Genomic DNA, 13,984 nt, shown 5'->3' with positions numbered 1-13,984 from the left:
TTCGAAGAGGAAATTTAAAAAAAAAAAAAAAAAAAAAAAAAAAAAAGAAGAGAGAGAAAAGAAAAAAGGGTGTTCACTACTAGAGGTCAGCCTTTAATGTTGTCTTTGGCCACACCATGAAGTAAAAGGAATTTCAGATAACTGAGGCAGTTTTTAATTATGTCCCTCACTTCTCACAGTGTGAAATTGCTGCACTCGATGACACCAGTAACAAAAAGTTTTGCACTGCTTAAACATTATTCCTTTGAGCCCTTTCAAGATTTGGGTTTGCTGTTTGAACACGGAGAGTTTCCTGAACCGCTTCACGGTACGTTCGGACCACTGCAGTCATTATTTGGCAATGTGGGATCTTTAAAAAGAGAGTTTAGAAATACTTCCCAGTGAGGCTCCCCTCAAAATGAAATACAAGACCCATTACAATCCATTCGGGCGGATTCGCGTTACAAAGAAAACCTACAAAATATTGTTTGATTTGGAGTGAAGATAACATCCAAATGAATCATACTTTTTGCAGACAAAACTTTAATGTGCGTGCGTTGGTGGAAATGTGTTTAATGCATCTTTATTTCCCCCTAGTGTCTGAAACTGGAAAATACATAAAATGATTTTAATTTAAGTTAAGATGCATCAGACTGCCTTTCTTTTCTGTGAATGATGACTATATAATTTACTTTTCATTTCATAAACCTTTCTCTTTTTTTTTGTAAAATCTTCAGTTTGTAAACCTAAAATTTTGCCAAGTTATTTTCATAACTATTCAAAACTATTTGAATACTTCAGCAGACGTTTACTGATCATAATTTCATTAACACTTTGGTTTAATAATAATCAAAACTGACGAAAATAATTTTTAAAAAGCGCATATCCTGCACTTCGCTTTTCGACTCGTGCCGTTCCTGTGAGCGAATAGAGTCAAAGCAAAGAGGAAGAAAATTTGCAGAAGTCTCACTCTGTTATTTTTTTCCGGACAAATACACATACATCAGCAACGGAAAACATTGCGAACTTTGCATAAAAAAACATGGAACTATAATACTAATCAAATGTAATACACTAAAAATTACCTAAAAATATAATAATTAAAATCAGTCGGTGGGTCAAATGTAAAAAGAGGGGTTATTTTTGTTTTCTTTACAATAGTTGTTACCATGGCGACTGCGGGTTTCCGGAGTAAATACGCGTCAATTACAGAAATTGACGATCTTTGTTTAATCCAAGCGATCTGGAAAGTGGCGGAGTTCTCAACCACGCACGTACGCACACGGGTACGGACGTCGTTATGTTTTCAATTCAGGCGTGGCTTTTCAATGGGTGTGGCGGCACATGTGGGGAAATGTTAGCAGTCACCAGTCAGTGAGGTGATGAATCCATCACGGTGAAGTAATCATGACATAAATCTGAAGAGGAAGAGCAGAAAAATCCCGGTGGCATGGATCTTCAGTGATTCTTTTATATTGTTTTTGGGAGTTGAAGGTCTCCGAGGCAGGATTACTGGAGGATAGAGGGGCATTTGTTTGTTTCACCTGAAGGTGAGGTTCATTACAAATTATATATATATTTTTTCTTCCCAGACAGAGATATTGAATATTGAAGTGATCGTATAAACAGAGGTTGCTTCGTAAACCATACCCGAAACAGCTGTTAAACTTGGGTCTCTGTCCAGACAATAATAATAGCAAGTATTTAAACAATTTTCTCCTTAAGGAAATTACAAAACCACACAAAAGCTGTTGAGTTCACGGTTACAATTTCTCATTCCATTCCAAGTCATGTGTTCTCTTCCGAGCAAATGTTTGCTCTGAAATTGGTTGTTAGTTCACGGCTCAGTTCAAATTCTTCATTCATTAAACAAAGCTCAAAGAAACCCTTTATGAAATAAAACGGCAGACGGCGCTTTGCGATACTTTTCATACTCATTGAACTTTTTCGCATTTTGTCACTTTGCACCTACAAACTTCAGTGTATGTTATTGTGAAAGACCAACACAGAGTAGTGCACTGCTAAAGTGGAGGGAAAATGATACATGACTTTTCAAAGTATTGCTTTAATGCAACTTTGAGAAGTGTGTCGTCATTAAACCCACATATGTCAGTACGTTATAAAACCATATCTTTCCCTGCAGTTGCAGTTGGAAGGTCACAAATAGCTCAAGCTTTGTCAAATTAGTTGTATTAGTCCAATTGGATTCAGGCCCAGAGTTTGACTGGGCCATTTTAACCCATAAATATGCTGTGATCTAAACCACAGGTGTCAAACTCCAGTCCTGCAGGGCCGCTGCCCTGCAACTTTTAGATGTGCCTCTGTTGCACCACACCTGAATAGGATAATTAGGTCATTAGCAGGCTTCTGCACAAGAAGGAGGTAATTAAGCCATTTCATTTCAGTGTTTTGTACCTGTGGCACATCTAAAAACTGCAGGATAGTTGCCCTTGAGGACTGGAGTTTGACACCCCTGATGTTGCTGTATGCTGTGGGTCTTTATCCTGCTGGAAGCTGAAGCGCCTCAAGTAGACGGATTGACGTTTTACTTTGATTTAGCTTTGAATATTGCCTTGATAATTTCTGAAAGCAGTTATTTTCACTGTATTTTATGATGTAAAGAAAATAAATTGTAAGGAAATTAAAAAGAAAAAAATATTTGCACTTCAGAAGAATGAATTATCTTGAGTTTGTCACATAAAAATTGAAATGAAATACATTGAAATCTGTGCTTCTGATACTTTTGCAAAGCATTGTGTGCAGTGATGGCCCAGAGAACCAGCTGATAGTCTTGTATGATTTTAAAAAAACAAAAAAAAAGGAAATATGTTGCTACATAATTATTTTTGTTTAAAACTTTTTCTCTTTAGCAGAAGGATGGGGCTGCTGCAGTTTTTAAAGTCCCAATTTTTGTGCCACCTGATCATGTGCTATGTGTTCCTGGTGAGCGGACTTATTGTCAATCTGATACAGATCTGCACCTTACCTCTGTGGCTGGTCAGTAAGCAGCTGGCCCGCAAGATAAACATCAGACTGGCCTACTGCATTGCAAGCCGTAAGTACTGACCTCTCTCCAACAAAGATGACACTGTAATGCGTTTTCTGTTGTTCCTTTGTTTGCTTTGCTTCTGGAGGAAGAAGCTGATGTTGCAGCAAGTCAAGCAAAAAAAAAAATCCAAGCAGTGTTGCACAAATGTTATTGTAAAAGTTTAAGGTAGCTTTAAGAAGCAAGTACACTGACAAGACAATGTTGGAATTAAATCAAGAAAGTTATAACAATATACATAAATCCTGTCCAGGAAGATTTGCATGAATAATTCTGTGCAGAACTTTATTGTGAAAAGACATTTACCGTAAATGAAATACAAGATGAATGAAAGTAGCCAACAGTTAACTAAATCGGCTTCCTCAGTTAAAGTCTCATCAAAATGTTTCTGTAGAATGCATAATTAAACATTCCATTTAATTAAAAATTAATATTTAACCCCCTCCATCATATTTCTTAAGTGGTACACTTACCTGTGCCTGTTTGTGTGACTGTGTCCCTATAAACTTTAGAGATGGTAGCTGCCCTAGAGTGGTGGTCTGGGACAGAATGCACGCTCTATACCGATCCAAAGAGCTACCCACTCTATGGAAAAGAGAATGCTATTGTGGTCCTCAACCACAGTTTTGAGATAGACTTTCTGTGCGGCTGGACCTTCTGTGAGAGATTTGGAGTTCTTGGGGTAAGATGAAATTCTGCTGAGAACCCCAAAGTTTGTTTCAAGTTCTCTGTTCAACCCTAAAAAAAAAAAAAAAATATTATGCTTTAAACTTCCAGAGTTCAAAAGTTTTGGCCAAAAAGGAGCTGGCCTATGTTCCAGTGATTGGCTGGATGTGGTATTTCCTCGAGATAGTTTTCTGCAAAAGGAAGTGGGAGGAGGACCGGACAACCGTGGCTCAGAGCCTGCAGAAACTGCGGGATTACCCTGAAAACTACTGGGTGGGTCTCAGTCTATTATTATTTTTTTTCCAGATCAAGATGACACAGTAATGTCTTTCAATCAGGAAATGTTTGGGAAATGCCTGAAAACATTTTTTCTCTTTCTCCCACAAGTTCCTGCTTTACTGTGAAGGAACACGCTTTACCCCAAAGAAACACCAGTTCAGCATGCAAGTAGCTGAAAGCAAGGGTTTACCTAAACTCAAGTACCATCTTCTTCCCAGAACCAAAGGATTTTATGTAACTGTCCAAAACCTCAGGGGGACTGGTGAGTATCTGACAACAGTTTTCTTTTTTCTTTCTTTTTTTTTTTTTTTTTTTTTTGCATGGTGTCATCAGAAATGTCCATACTGCAAGCTTTGTTTGAATGTGGGAAAAGCCAGATAAATGTGCAAATGAGTCACCTCGTCCATTGAACCGCTGCTTTGTGCTTTCCTGGTGCAGCTGCAGCTATTTACGATTCAACACTAAACTTCAGGAACAGTGAAGTACCGACTCTTCTTGGGATTCTCAACGGAAAGAAATATCATGCAGATTTATATGTCAGGTAGGACAAAAGGTTGTATGCCTGTGCAGGGCAAGATTATAGCTTTAGGATTCCTGTCTGGGTGATTGGTGGCCTGTCTCCTTCCTGTCTAATGTAGGAGGATTCCTTTAGAGTCCGTTCCAGAAGATGAGGCGGAGTGTGCCGCCTGGCTACACAAACTTTACCAAGAAAAGGTGAGTGTTGGGGATTAAAAAGAAGACATAAGTAGGCTAAAATACATGTAGCTTTAGTTGGAAAGTAATATTCATATACATAGGATATGCAGATAAACCAATGAATCAGACATGTTTATTATATAAGAAGGTTAAAGGTCAGCCTGTCCTGGTTTCATGCTGTTGTTGTCATTATCGGTTTTGATCCTAAACAAAGGATTGACTCAAATGTCATAGAATCAGAATATTATTGATCAAATTATCATCAAAAGTAGCCATTTCTTTTCTTTATTCAATTGGAATATTTTACTTCAATGAAGACATAAATGCACCCACGTTTTCCAGAATGCTAGTTTTTTGGGGGGGAAATCCCTGCACATGTTGTAAATGAGCATCCATCACATAAGATTCAAGTAAACAATAATAAGATATTAAGTATTGATATTAATATTTAAACAAAACGAGGACCAGGTTGTGATATTTCAGTTTATATAAGACGCTAAGAGGCATCCGTGATTCTGCTGTATTGCCTGATGTGAGGCTCTAAAATAAAATGAATGTCTGAGTGATGTTCTCCTCCAGTTCTGTTCACAGTTGATTCAAAGTCGGACAAAAGGAAAGGCATTTCAATACAGAATCTTATAGATTATACACACAAAAAAAAAAAAAAAATCACAGGTTATGCATTTGAATTTAAGAAGCTAGAGTTCTTTATTTAAAAATATAAGTGCTTATTTGTGTAATGATTCCAGATGCAATAAAGTCATACTGCCTGTACAAGACCAACTTATTAAACAATAACTAATATAACAGACAATCATTGTGGAAAAACAGTTGATAAATCTAAAATAGCAGTAGTTGTAAAAAAAAAAAAAAAAAAGAAGCTTTTTTTCCCCCTGGGATTTTTTTCCCTCTCCATCTGGAAAGCTTTTTAGAAAGGGCGGTCAATGTGAGTCATTGAGGTTCAGTTGAAATATCTCACAAACTTTTTCATAGGAAGGTCATAAAAGCAAAGACCTCTCTTTGACCCCTGAATACTCCCTGGAGGATGTTACAGACCAAGAACAATCAAAGGCAAATCAAGTTTTTCACCACAAAAATGTAGAATGAGTTCAGATTAAAAAAAAACTTTCATTCGGGAAACATGGTTAATTGTAAGAAAGCGGATGACGACAACAATAACTTCTGCTGTAACATGATGGTCTGTAATGCAACTCAAAATCTACAGTTTGGCTGTCTCTCATTGGCAATCAGGCCTCTGACAAAAACAGCTTTGGAAGTCTGTTAAATGTGTATGTGCAGCAAAAAAAAACAACAAAAAAACTGTCAAAATAAACAAGTGACCTCTATGTATGCCAGACGCTACAATAAAGGAGGTGTCCACTTGTACTGTCCATGCAAGGTATGTTCATTTACTGAATTTAGAAATGTAAACTACAGTAAATCTTGCTTTGAAGACTGTAAGGTCGTGCAGTGAATTCAGTCATCTTTTACTCTTTCAGGTTGTCGCACAGAAATATTGATCAAAGATGCTTATGATTACACCATTTCTAGAGAACGAATGTTCTATATTTTTTACACCTATAGAGACTCTGTATGTTGACAATAGAAGTCCTGACTGCTATAAACACTGGTAGTCTCTATACCGTTCTTTACTTGTGTCAGAAAGCTAAACGTGGTGAAACTGGTGTGCTTCAATGGGTCGGGGGTGGGGAGGGTTTGTGCTAAGACGGGCCCATCAACACGCAACACGCCTGTAAAAACAAGTCGTTTATTCTACCAAGAATAAACACATGTTGGGCTGTGTTTGTGTGTGAACAGGACGGCTTTCAGGAGCAGTACGCACAGACGGGGCGTTTCCCTGGCCCCATTGTGAGCCCCCCACGTCGGCCGTGGTCCCTGATCAACTGGCTCTTCTGGTCCTGTGTGGTCCTTTACCCTCTCGGCCTCTTAATTGCCCAACTGCTCAGCTCTGGGGCAGTGCTCACCATCGCCGCAGCTGTGGTTGTGTGCTCTGCAGGTTGGTTTCATACCTTTCCATAAGTATCTCAATAACTTAGGTAATTGTCAAACATTTGGTTTAGTCATTCAGTTAAAAGAATAAATAAATACATTCTCTCAAGACTTCCTGTTTCTTGTGCGACGTTTTCTACAACACATTTTCCTTCCACTCAACTTTCCATTGATGTATTATGACACAACACCCTGAAAGGAGCCAGCTTCTTTAGCATTCAGTTTTTGCCTCTCTGGTGACCAATTGTAGCAGTCAGTCCTCCGCACAATTGCATGGGGTGTAACTTAGCCTTTCTGAACTTAAGGTGTTTTTGTTAAACTTAAGTAGTATTTTCTAATTTTCTAGGAAGCTTAATCTGCTTTTTCATTTAATGTCAGCCATACTTACTTAAATAACTTGGTATATACTCTGTGTATTTAATTTAAATAACATTTGGATTTCACATTAAAATAATATATATAGATTTTCTAATTAAGTTGTACGCATGTTTTCAGAATTTGGCTGTAGTAAATAATTTCTCAAATTAACCAGCTCTTTTCTGTCCAAACATTTTGCTAGCATCAGATTTGACATCCCCCAGTGTAAGTTCCCATTTTTTGTAAAAATATAGATGTCTCTGTATGAGGAGCATGTTCTTAACAACATTCAGGCATGTGTTTATTTCACAAAGTTACACAGTCGTCCATCTGAATAAGGAGTAAACCAAAAACTATTTCTGTAACGCCATGAGCTCATGAGAAGCATGTTACTTCACGACATTTTCCACAATAAAGGGAATGCTCTTCCCAGTGTTGATATTAAAATGACAAACGTTCAGATGTCAACACAATATTAAACATTTGATGATGTGACTTGTTACAACAAAAATGTTAACACAATTGACAACTAATTTCAGAAAAAGGAGTGTTTTGGAAATATTCATTAAAAATGCATTTTCTGTGGAAATAAAAATATTCTTTACAAAATCTGCTGACACTGACCAGATGCAGTCGCATTATAAATAAGCTCTTTTCTCTTGCAGTGTCAATGGGAATGCGCTGGATGATTGGCCAGACTGAGATTGACAAAAGCTCAAACTATGGGATTAAGGCTGCTGCTCTAAACAACAATTAAGGATTGCTGCTGTCTTCCGGGCTGCTTTGTGGAGATTCACAGACTTGGAAGCTGCCAGATGCAAAAATGTTAGGTGAACAGTAACTTGACTGGTATAACAAGTACAGACTTGTTTCATGGCACAACACAGCCGGGCTTAAAGCTGTGCTGCAGAAGCTAAAATGGAAGCTGCAGAAATGGAAACATGGTGTGGGTTAACTTATCTGAGTGGAAATATTTTAACAGTACAAAGGAAACCGAAATTTGAAATTGCAATAAGCCAAATGTAGACTACCTCTTCGACTGAAGTGTACATCAAGTGGCATTTGTACTTTAAGATAGTGATGCTATTTTACATGTTAAGGTTTTGTTCAGCATCTGTGGGCCTTTTTCTCTCTTCATTTCTATTTTTTGTCCTGGCTCCAGTAAAATCAGTCAACGGCAACAACACTCCCCGAAGGCTTTGAGTTGACATTTAAATCTAAACGATAAAGACGAGTCAAACTCAACGTGCAAGTGCAGTAGATGCTCGTATAGCTTTTTCACAGCTCGACCTTATTTTAAGACGTATTGAATTTCAAAAATATTAATAAAGACTTGATTTTTATTGAAACTACAAGTTGTGCGTTTTCTTAGAATTTTATGCAGTAGACTGCACACAAAAAGGACAGGAATGCACAATTTGCATGAAAAAAAGTTTATATATCAAAGCCTTACTTCTGGTTCTCAGTGGAAGTTATGTGTTCTTTGATTGGGACATTCTAAAACATGAGTATGCTGTGACCTGTCATTTTTCTTGGTAAAAATGTAACTAAAATGCATGTACTGGTGGGCCAAATTAATTTAATTCTTGAACTGTGTTCGGGGGTGCGGGGGGGACATAAAATCACTCTTGAGCTGCACTTTTGACTTCTCTGATCAAAGCCAGTTCATTACAGCTCTGGCTGCATAGTTGGAGTTGCCATCCAGCCAGAAGGTGAACCACCGCCCCACAACTATTGTGACGTCTGACAGGTTTTCTCGTACAATTGGCTTGTATTGACTTGATTCAGCCGTCACTTGGTTTTCATTAACTGCAGTGTTTCTACTGAGAGTACATAAAACACCCATGTTTACTCATTAATGTGATTTTTGAATGCAGTTGTTGCATGCTAAGATAAGCCTCACATTAGCATTGGTTTGTTTATGGTTAAAACACTAGACAGTTTGCTTAGAGCTTACAGAAGTGTCCAGGATTGCACAAGAGTTGAGTCAGTCTGTGGTTTAGGGAGAGTAAGGTGTGTTTTTTTTTTGTTTGTTTTTTTTAATTCTTTTATTTTCTTGTAATAGCTGCAGCTAACTCCCAAAGTGCAAGGGCAGTGGCATGTCTGGAGATTGTTACAGCTTGACAACAGTGATAATCACCAGAGTTTTTATTTCTGAAACATTGTTATTAAGTCCTGGTGGGAAGAGCTGATGACATGCCTTAGAAAAACACGAAGCAGGAGCTGAGCTGTTGGTGTGGGAGTGAATCCTGGTGTCATTTCTCCTAATCAGGCGTTTGTCATGAGGAAGTGGCTGTCTTACAGGTTTTTGCAACATGAAAGCCCTCCAGTAACTGGTGAGATCTCAGTTCAAGTGCCTCCTACTTTCCTGTAAATCAGGTGCTGCCTGTGGGTGAGAGGGGCCGATATCTGTATTACTGACTGTTAATATTTAACTACACGTCCCAAAATAGGAATCACTCATTTGTCCTCTTGAAGCCGGAGTTAGTCAAATTGCCCTAAATTCAGCTGGACTTGCTGCAGAGTGGTGGTTCGGATCTTTAATTTCAGGTAATATCTGAATCCCTATATTAAACAACTGAGTTATTATAAGAGAGTCAGACGGGCTTAAAAATATCGGATTGTGATGATGGTGTTATTGCTTTTCATCAAAGTGGCCTAAAAATCTAAAAAAAAATTGAAAGTGAGGCCAAATTACAGATGGGTTCAGAATATTCACTACAGCCCAACCGACACGGAACCATTTCTTGTTGACTTTGCTGCAGAATTGCATTGCTACCAATGTAGTTTATTCAACCTTCAATCAGGCAGTGCAAAGGTTTTTTTTTTTTTTTGATGAGTCATTCTTAGGTAAATCTGGGAACTCGTTTGTCTAAAGTGGAAAAAGTGGGTTTGACCTCAAAGCCTGTTATGCCAAATGTGAAGCATCCTGATAGAATCTATCCAATGAACACTTTCACACACAAAAAAAACTTCCTTAAACAGCAACTTCTTCCAACAATTCAGGCACAATGAGGTGATCTAGGACATAAGGCACTGTTTTATGAGGGAAAAGTGATAAAGGCTTTCAAAGACCGTAGAGCGGTAAAATTTTGGAACGTTGCCTGGAATTGATCAGATCCTGACCTCACTGAAACATGCATAATCAATTCATATATATATATATATAAAACTGAGCTAAAATATAATGCAAGGTTCAAATAACTGATTCCATTTTTACTCTTTTGTAGTAACCAAAACATTAAGCAGAAGCCACATTTACTTGATATATTTGATCAGATCTAAAGCTCTGTCACTTTCAGTTAAGACGTTACAGTTGAGATAAAGACTGAACATGTATTGTTTTTCTGGATGAGTTGCTAGGAGATGGTCTTTTTGCTCCAAATAGAGTACAGCTTAGTTACAAACCTGCATAAACTGGATAAACCACAAGGCATTTGAAGCGACTGTGTTCAGCTGTCTGGTCATAATACACAGAGCTAAATCAAGGCATATCAGTACTAACACCTCAACCACTGAAGTCAGGAAGAGGTGTGGGGGATGATTTAGGCTTGTTTTGGAGTCATTGCACTATAATGGCAAGAAGTTGACAAAACAATCACAAGGGAGGGTTTTTTTTTTTTTCCACTAAAATTTTCCGTCATATGAAAGGCCATCTGTCCATCAGGTGAAGCCTTTTAGAAAGTAAGGGCAGACAGAAAACTGTGACCTCAAGCACAAGATTACAATGACATGACTGGAAAAGAAAAAGAACTGAGGTGTAATGCAAGGATGTCTCCAAAGAGGAGACAGAGGGAATAGACATCGCTTTTACGCTAGATCATTTCAGCACACCATGATTCTGCTAATGCAATGTCTCATGGTAGAAATATTGCGTTGAAGGTGGTGTGCAGTGTCAGCTTTTAGTCACACATCTTGCATGTAGGGTGGAAAGTTCAATTTTGGTCTCAGACTAAAAAAAAATGATGCAGTTTATGAAAACTGTAATACTTCTAAATGGATTATTTTGTTCCTGGTCTATTAATTCCAGATTTATAATCAATTGTGCCGTCTACAGAATCTCTGAAATGTGTTACCGTGAGCCTCCTAACTACTTTTCTGATTAATCCTGTTCTTACCAAGCCTGTAGGATCAGGTGTTTGTCGCTGCAGGTTTGCAGTTGTGCCAGCCCTTATTTTCAGATCTAGATTGAACAGTGCTCTGTAACCTCTAAGGTTTTCAAAGCATCGGATATTACTTTACAACCCAACAATGACCTAAACCTTCCCACAATGTTGGTCCCTAACCTGCAGGAGTGTTTTTGTTGTTCGTTCACTAATGTTTTCTAACAAACCGCTGAGGTTCTTACAGGACAAATGGATTTATAGTTTAGTAACTAGCCAACTTGCAAGGAAAGTGAATTTGACTTAAACGGTTTACAAATTCATTTCCTAGAACTTGTTTCACACAGGAAGATGATCAGTGGCAGACTCCCGCCAGCGTTCATTTGTCATGTAAATAACTACACACTTCACGATAAAGCATGCTTAAGTGACATTTGCACAACTCAAAAGTGTTTCAGGATTTGAGTTTTAGATTAATTTGACTGTCAAAAAAAACACAAGCGTGGTGGAGAAGTTTAACTTTGTATTTTAGAACAACCATATGATAGTTTCTTGTAATAATGAGTCCAATTCTGAGATGAAAAGTTACTGAAAACAATAATTGGTTTATTAATATTGTTTTTACATAGCAAACACTGTGGGAGCAGCAGAGGACCACAAGTTCTGGAGTATGTCAATGTGTGTGTATGCATGTGTGTTGTGTTCAGCAGCAGGGAGGAATAGCCGGTCCTGTTTTCTCCTTTGAGTTGGCTACGCCACAGTCACACGGGCAGCTCATCACCAGTGACCAGTAGACTTGAACGTTGCTCCAACTTGACAATTTCTCCTCAGCAAAAAGGCAAAGAAAACACACTAAATAATCCTTCTTATTGCCCAAACGTTCAGAATAAGTAATAAAAAATATTTAAATATTTGGATGGCATTCATTTAATAAAGGGAAACTATTGCCTTCTTTCATTCACAGAGGGTAGCCACATTTTTACTTTATGGTGACTCACTCAGGTTCCCTCCTTTTCTACTTGGCTTTCCCCTTGGATATACAGTTTAAAAGTGCTATAGATGCGCCCCATCCTCCGTCCAATTAAAAAAAAAAGTATTCCTCATTGCCTTTTTATAGATGTCAACAGTGAAATATATGTGGTAATTACTTTTAACTTTACAACATTGTTTTATACATGAATTGAGGCCAATCCTATTCTTACAGTATGTACAATACCACCACAAACCATGGCTACATAAAGACACATTTAATTCATAGATCCAGTTGTCCTCTGAAATGATAATGTGTTAGTTCCTCAGTTTAACTCGATGTGCCTTGAGCCATAACTCCCTCTTGCGTCCACAGTTTGTTTTTCTTTTGCCAAACAGCATGTACAGTAGTGCTTCAGTTTGTAAACGTGAAAAGCCAAAGGGAAGGCGCCGCTCACTCCTCATCTGTGCAAACCTGAAACGGATAAACAGGAGATCTTGTGAGGGCCGGCTGAAGACGGGCGAGTCTTTTTATTAGCTTTTCAAACATTCAAACTGTTGCACGTTTATTACACACAGTGGTTATTTTTTCTTAATTTTGATGATTATGGCTAGCAGCTAATGAAATCATAAAAATTATCTTTGAATGATATGTAAGGAATATTAAAAAATAAGTACATATTAATACATGAATTTTATGGCCATACTATTATAAAAAGTAAGCTAAAATTTCAGCTTGCATTTAGTCAGGTTAGCATAGCCATTTATGCTATGCTAGGTATGTTCAAACACTTTGTGTGTCTCTGCAGACAAACGTTCTGCCAGAAATACAGATACCTGATTAATGCTACTGCTGTGTTTGATAATGGCATAAACCACATGAAGAATTTATGGAGTATTGACAAGAGCAAGATGACAGACGAGAACTAAGAAGGCAGACTAGCAGAAAGCTGCTATCTAAGCAACTTGGACATTATAGCATCTCAGCAGACCCAAGGTTGATCACGTTGTCATCACTACAGTACTTTAGGGAAAACAAGGCCAGACCGAGTACTGAGACTTTATTTTTAGCAGTACATGGAAATACTTTTCAATAAAAACTGAAATTTGGGTTTTCATGAGCTATAAGCCAATACCATCAGAAGTAAACACTTGAAGTAGACAATACTTTCTGTAATCTGAGTTTTATATATATATATATATATATATATATATATATATATATATATATATTTTTTTTTTATAAAACTCAAAGGTTGTAAAGGGAGCTTTGAAACTGAAAGGTAATCTGTTTTACCTTGACAAACGGGTGGTCAAGAAGCATGCTGGCTGTCCAGCGGCGTTTAGGTTCGCTCTCCAAGCAGTGACCCAGGAAGTCCTTCCCCTCCGTGCTGAGCTTCTCAGGGATCGGCGGTTTGTGGCCCATGCCCACTTTGTACATGATCTGAAAGTTGTGCTCGTACTCATGCCAGGGCCTCTGCAGATGCAGATAAACGTCACAAAGTAAGTCATTTCTTTGCGGTATTTTTTTATTTTTTTTGTAAGTTTTGTTTGGTGTTCAGGTGAACTCTCTCTGGTGGGAAGTAAAAGAGGAAGTAAAAACACAACACGATTAGGCCTGCAACTGAAAATAACTTTTTTTTTTTTTTTTTTTACAGTTTCTGTTATTTAAAAAGCAGCTTTAACCACAATCAGTTTTCACTGGAAGCTTTGCAGAGTGCCTCACTGTTACTGGGCGAAAAGGAAACTTGTGGAACTTTTTTTAAAACATTGGACAAAAAAAAAAAGTACCTGTACTAATTTATTGTTAAAAAAAAAAAAAAAAAAAAAAAAAAATATAGGAGAGCAAAAAAAGGTTTTTTCGGATCTATTGGCAGGT

General features: G+C 37.7%; 2 protein-coding genes across 7 annotated transcripts in view; one reads left to right on the top strand and one right to left on the bottom strand.

The window, feature by feature from the left end:
* Positions 1 to 1,227: 1,227 nt before the first annotated feature.
* On the top strand, positions 1,228 to 8,385 carry agpat4 (1-acylglycerol-3-phosphate O-acyltransferase 4 (lysophosphatidic acid acyltransferase, delta)). 2 transcript variants are annotated; one of them, XM_015039613.1, is made up of 9 exons: positions 1,228 to 1,529; positions 2,853 to 3,034; positions 3,538 to 3,707; positions 3,803 to 3,964; positions 4,079 to 4,232; positions 4,409 to 4,511; positions 4,609 to 4,684; positions 6,485 to 6,683; positions 7,699 to 8,385. In XM_015039613.1, the coding sequence occupies exons 2-9, from the start codon at positions 2,857 to 2,859 to the stop codon at positions 7,788 to 7,790; spliced, it is 1,134 nt and encodes a 377-aa protein (XP_014895099.1). In that variant the 5' UTR covers positions 1,228 to 1,529; positions 2,853 to 2,856; the 3' UTR covers positions 7,791 to 8,385. The 2 variants fall into 2 exon arrangements, with proteins under 2 accessions (XP_014895099.1, XP_014895098.1); XM_015039612.1 differs by having other exon boundaries at positions 2,850 to 3,034.
* Positions 8,386 to 11,681: 3,296 nt separating this feature from the next.
* The window catches only part of map3k4 (mitogen-activated protein kinase kinase kinase 4), a 26,928-nt gene continuing 24,625 nt past the window's right edge, over positions 11,682 to 13,984 (bottom strand). For all 5 annotated transcript variants that reach the window (XM_015039607.1, XM_015039609.1, XM_015039608.1 and 2 more), the window contains 2 exons: positions 13,403 to 13,582; positions 11,682 to 12,580 (listed from right to left, as the gene is read on the bottom strand). In XM_015039607.1, the coding sequence (XP_014895093.1) occupies positions 12,560 to 12,580; positions 13,403 to 13,582 (201 nt within the window). In that variant the 3' untranslated portion in view covers positions 11,682 to 12,559. The remainder of the gene's footprint in view (positions 12,581 to 13,402; positions 13,583 to 13,984) is intronic.

This window comes from Poecilia latipinna, unplaced genomic scaffold, assembly GCF_001443285.1.
Source record: "Poecilia latipinna isolate Pla-1442-1.1 unplaced genomic scaffold, P_latipinna-1.0 Scaffold477, whole genome shotgun sequence".
Lineage (NCBI taxonomy): Eukaryota > Metazoa > Chordata > Actinopteri > Cyprinodontiformes > Poeciliidae > Poecilia > Poecilia latipinna.
The sequence above is the reverse complement of the archived record's forward strand: the minus strand, read 5'-3'. Positions and strand labels throughout refer to the sequence as shown.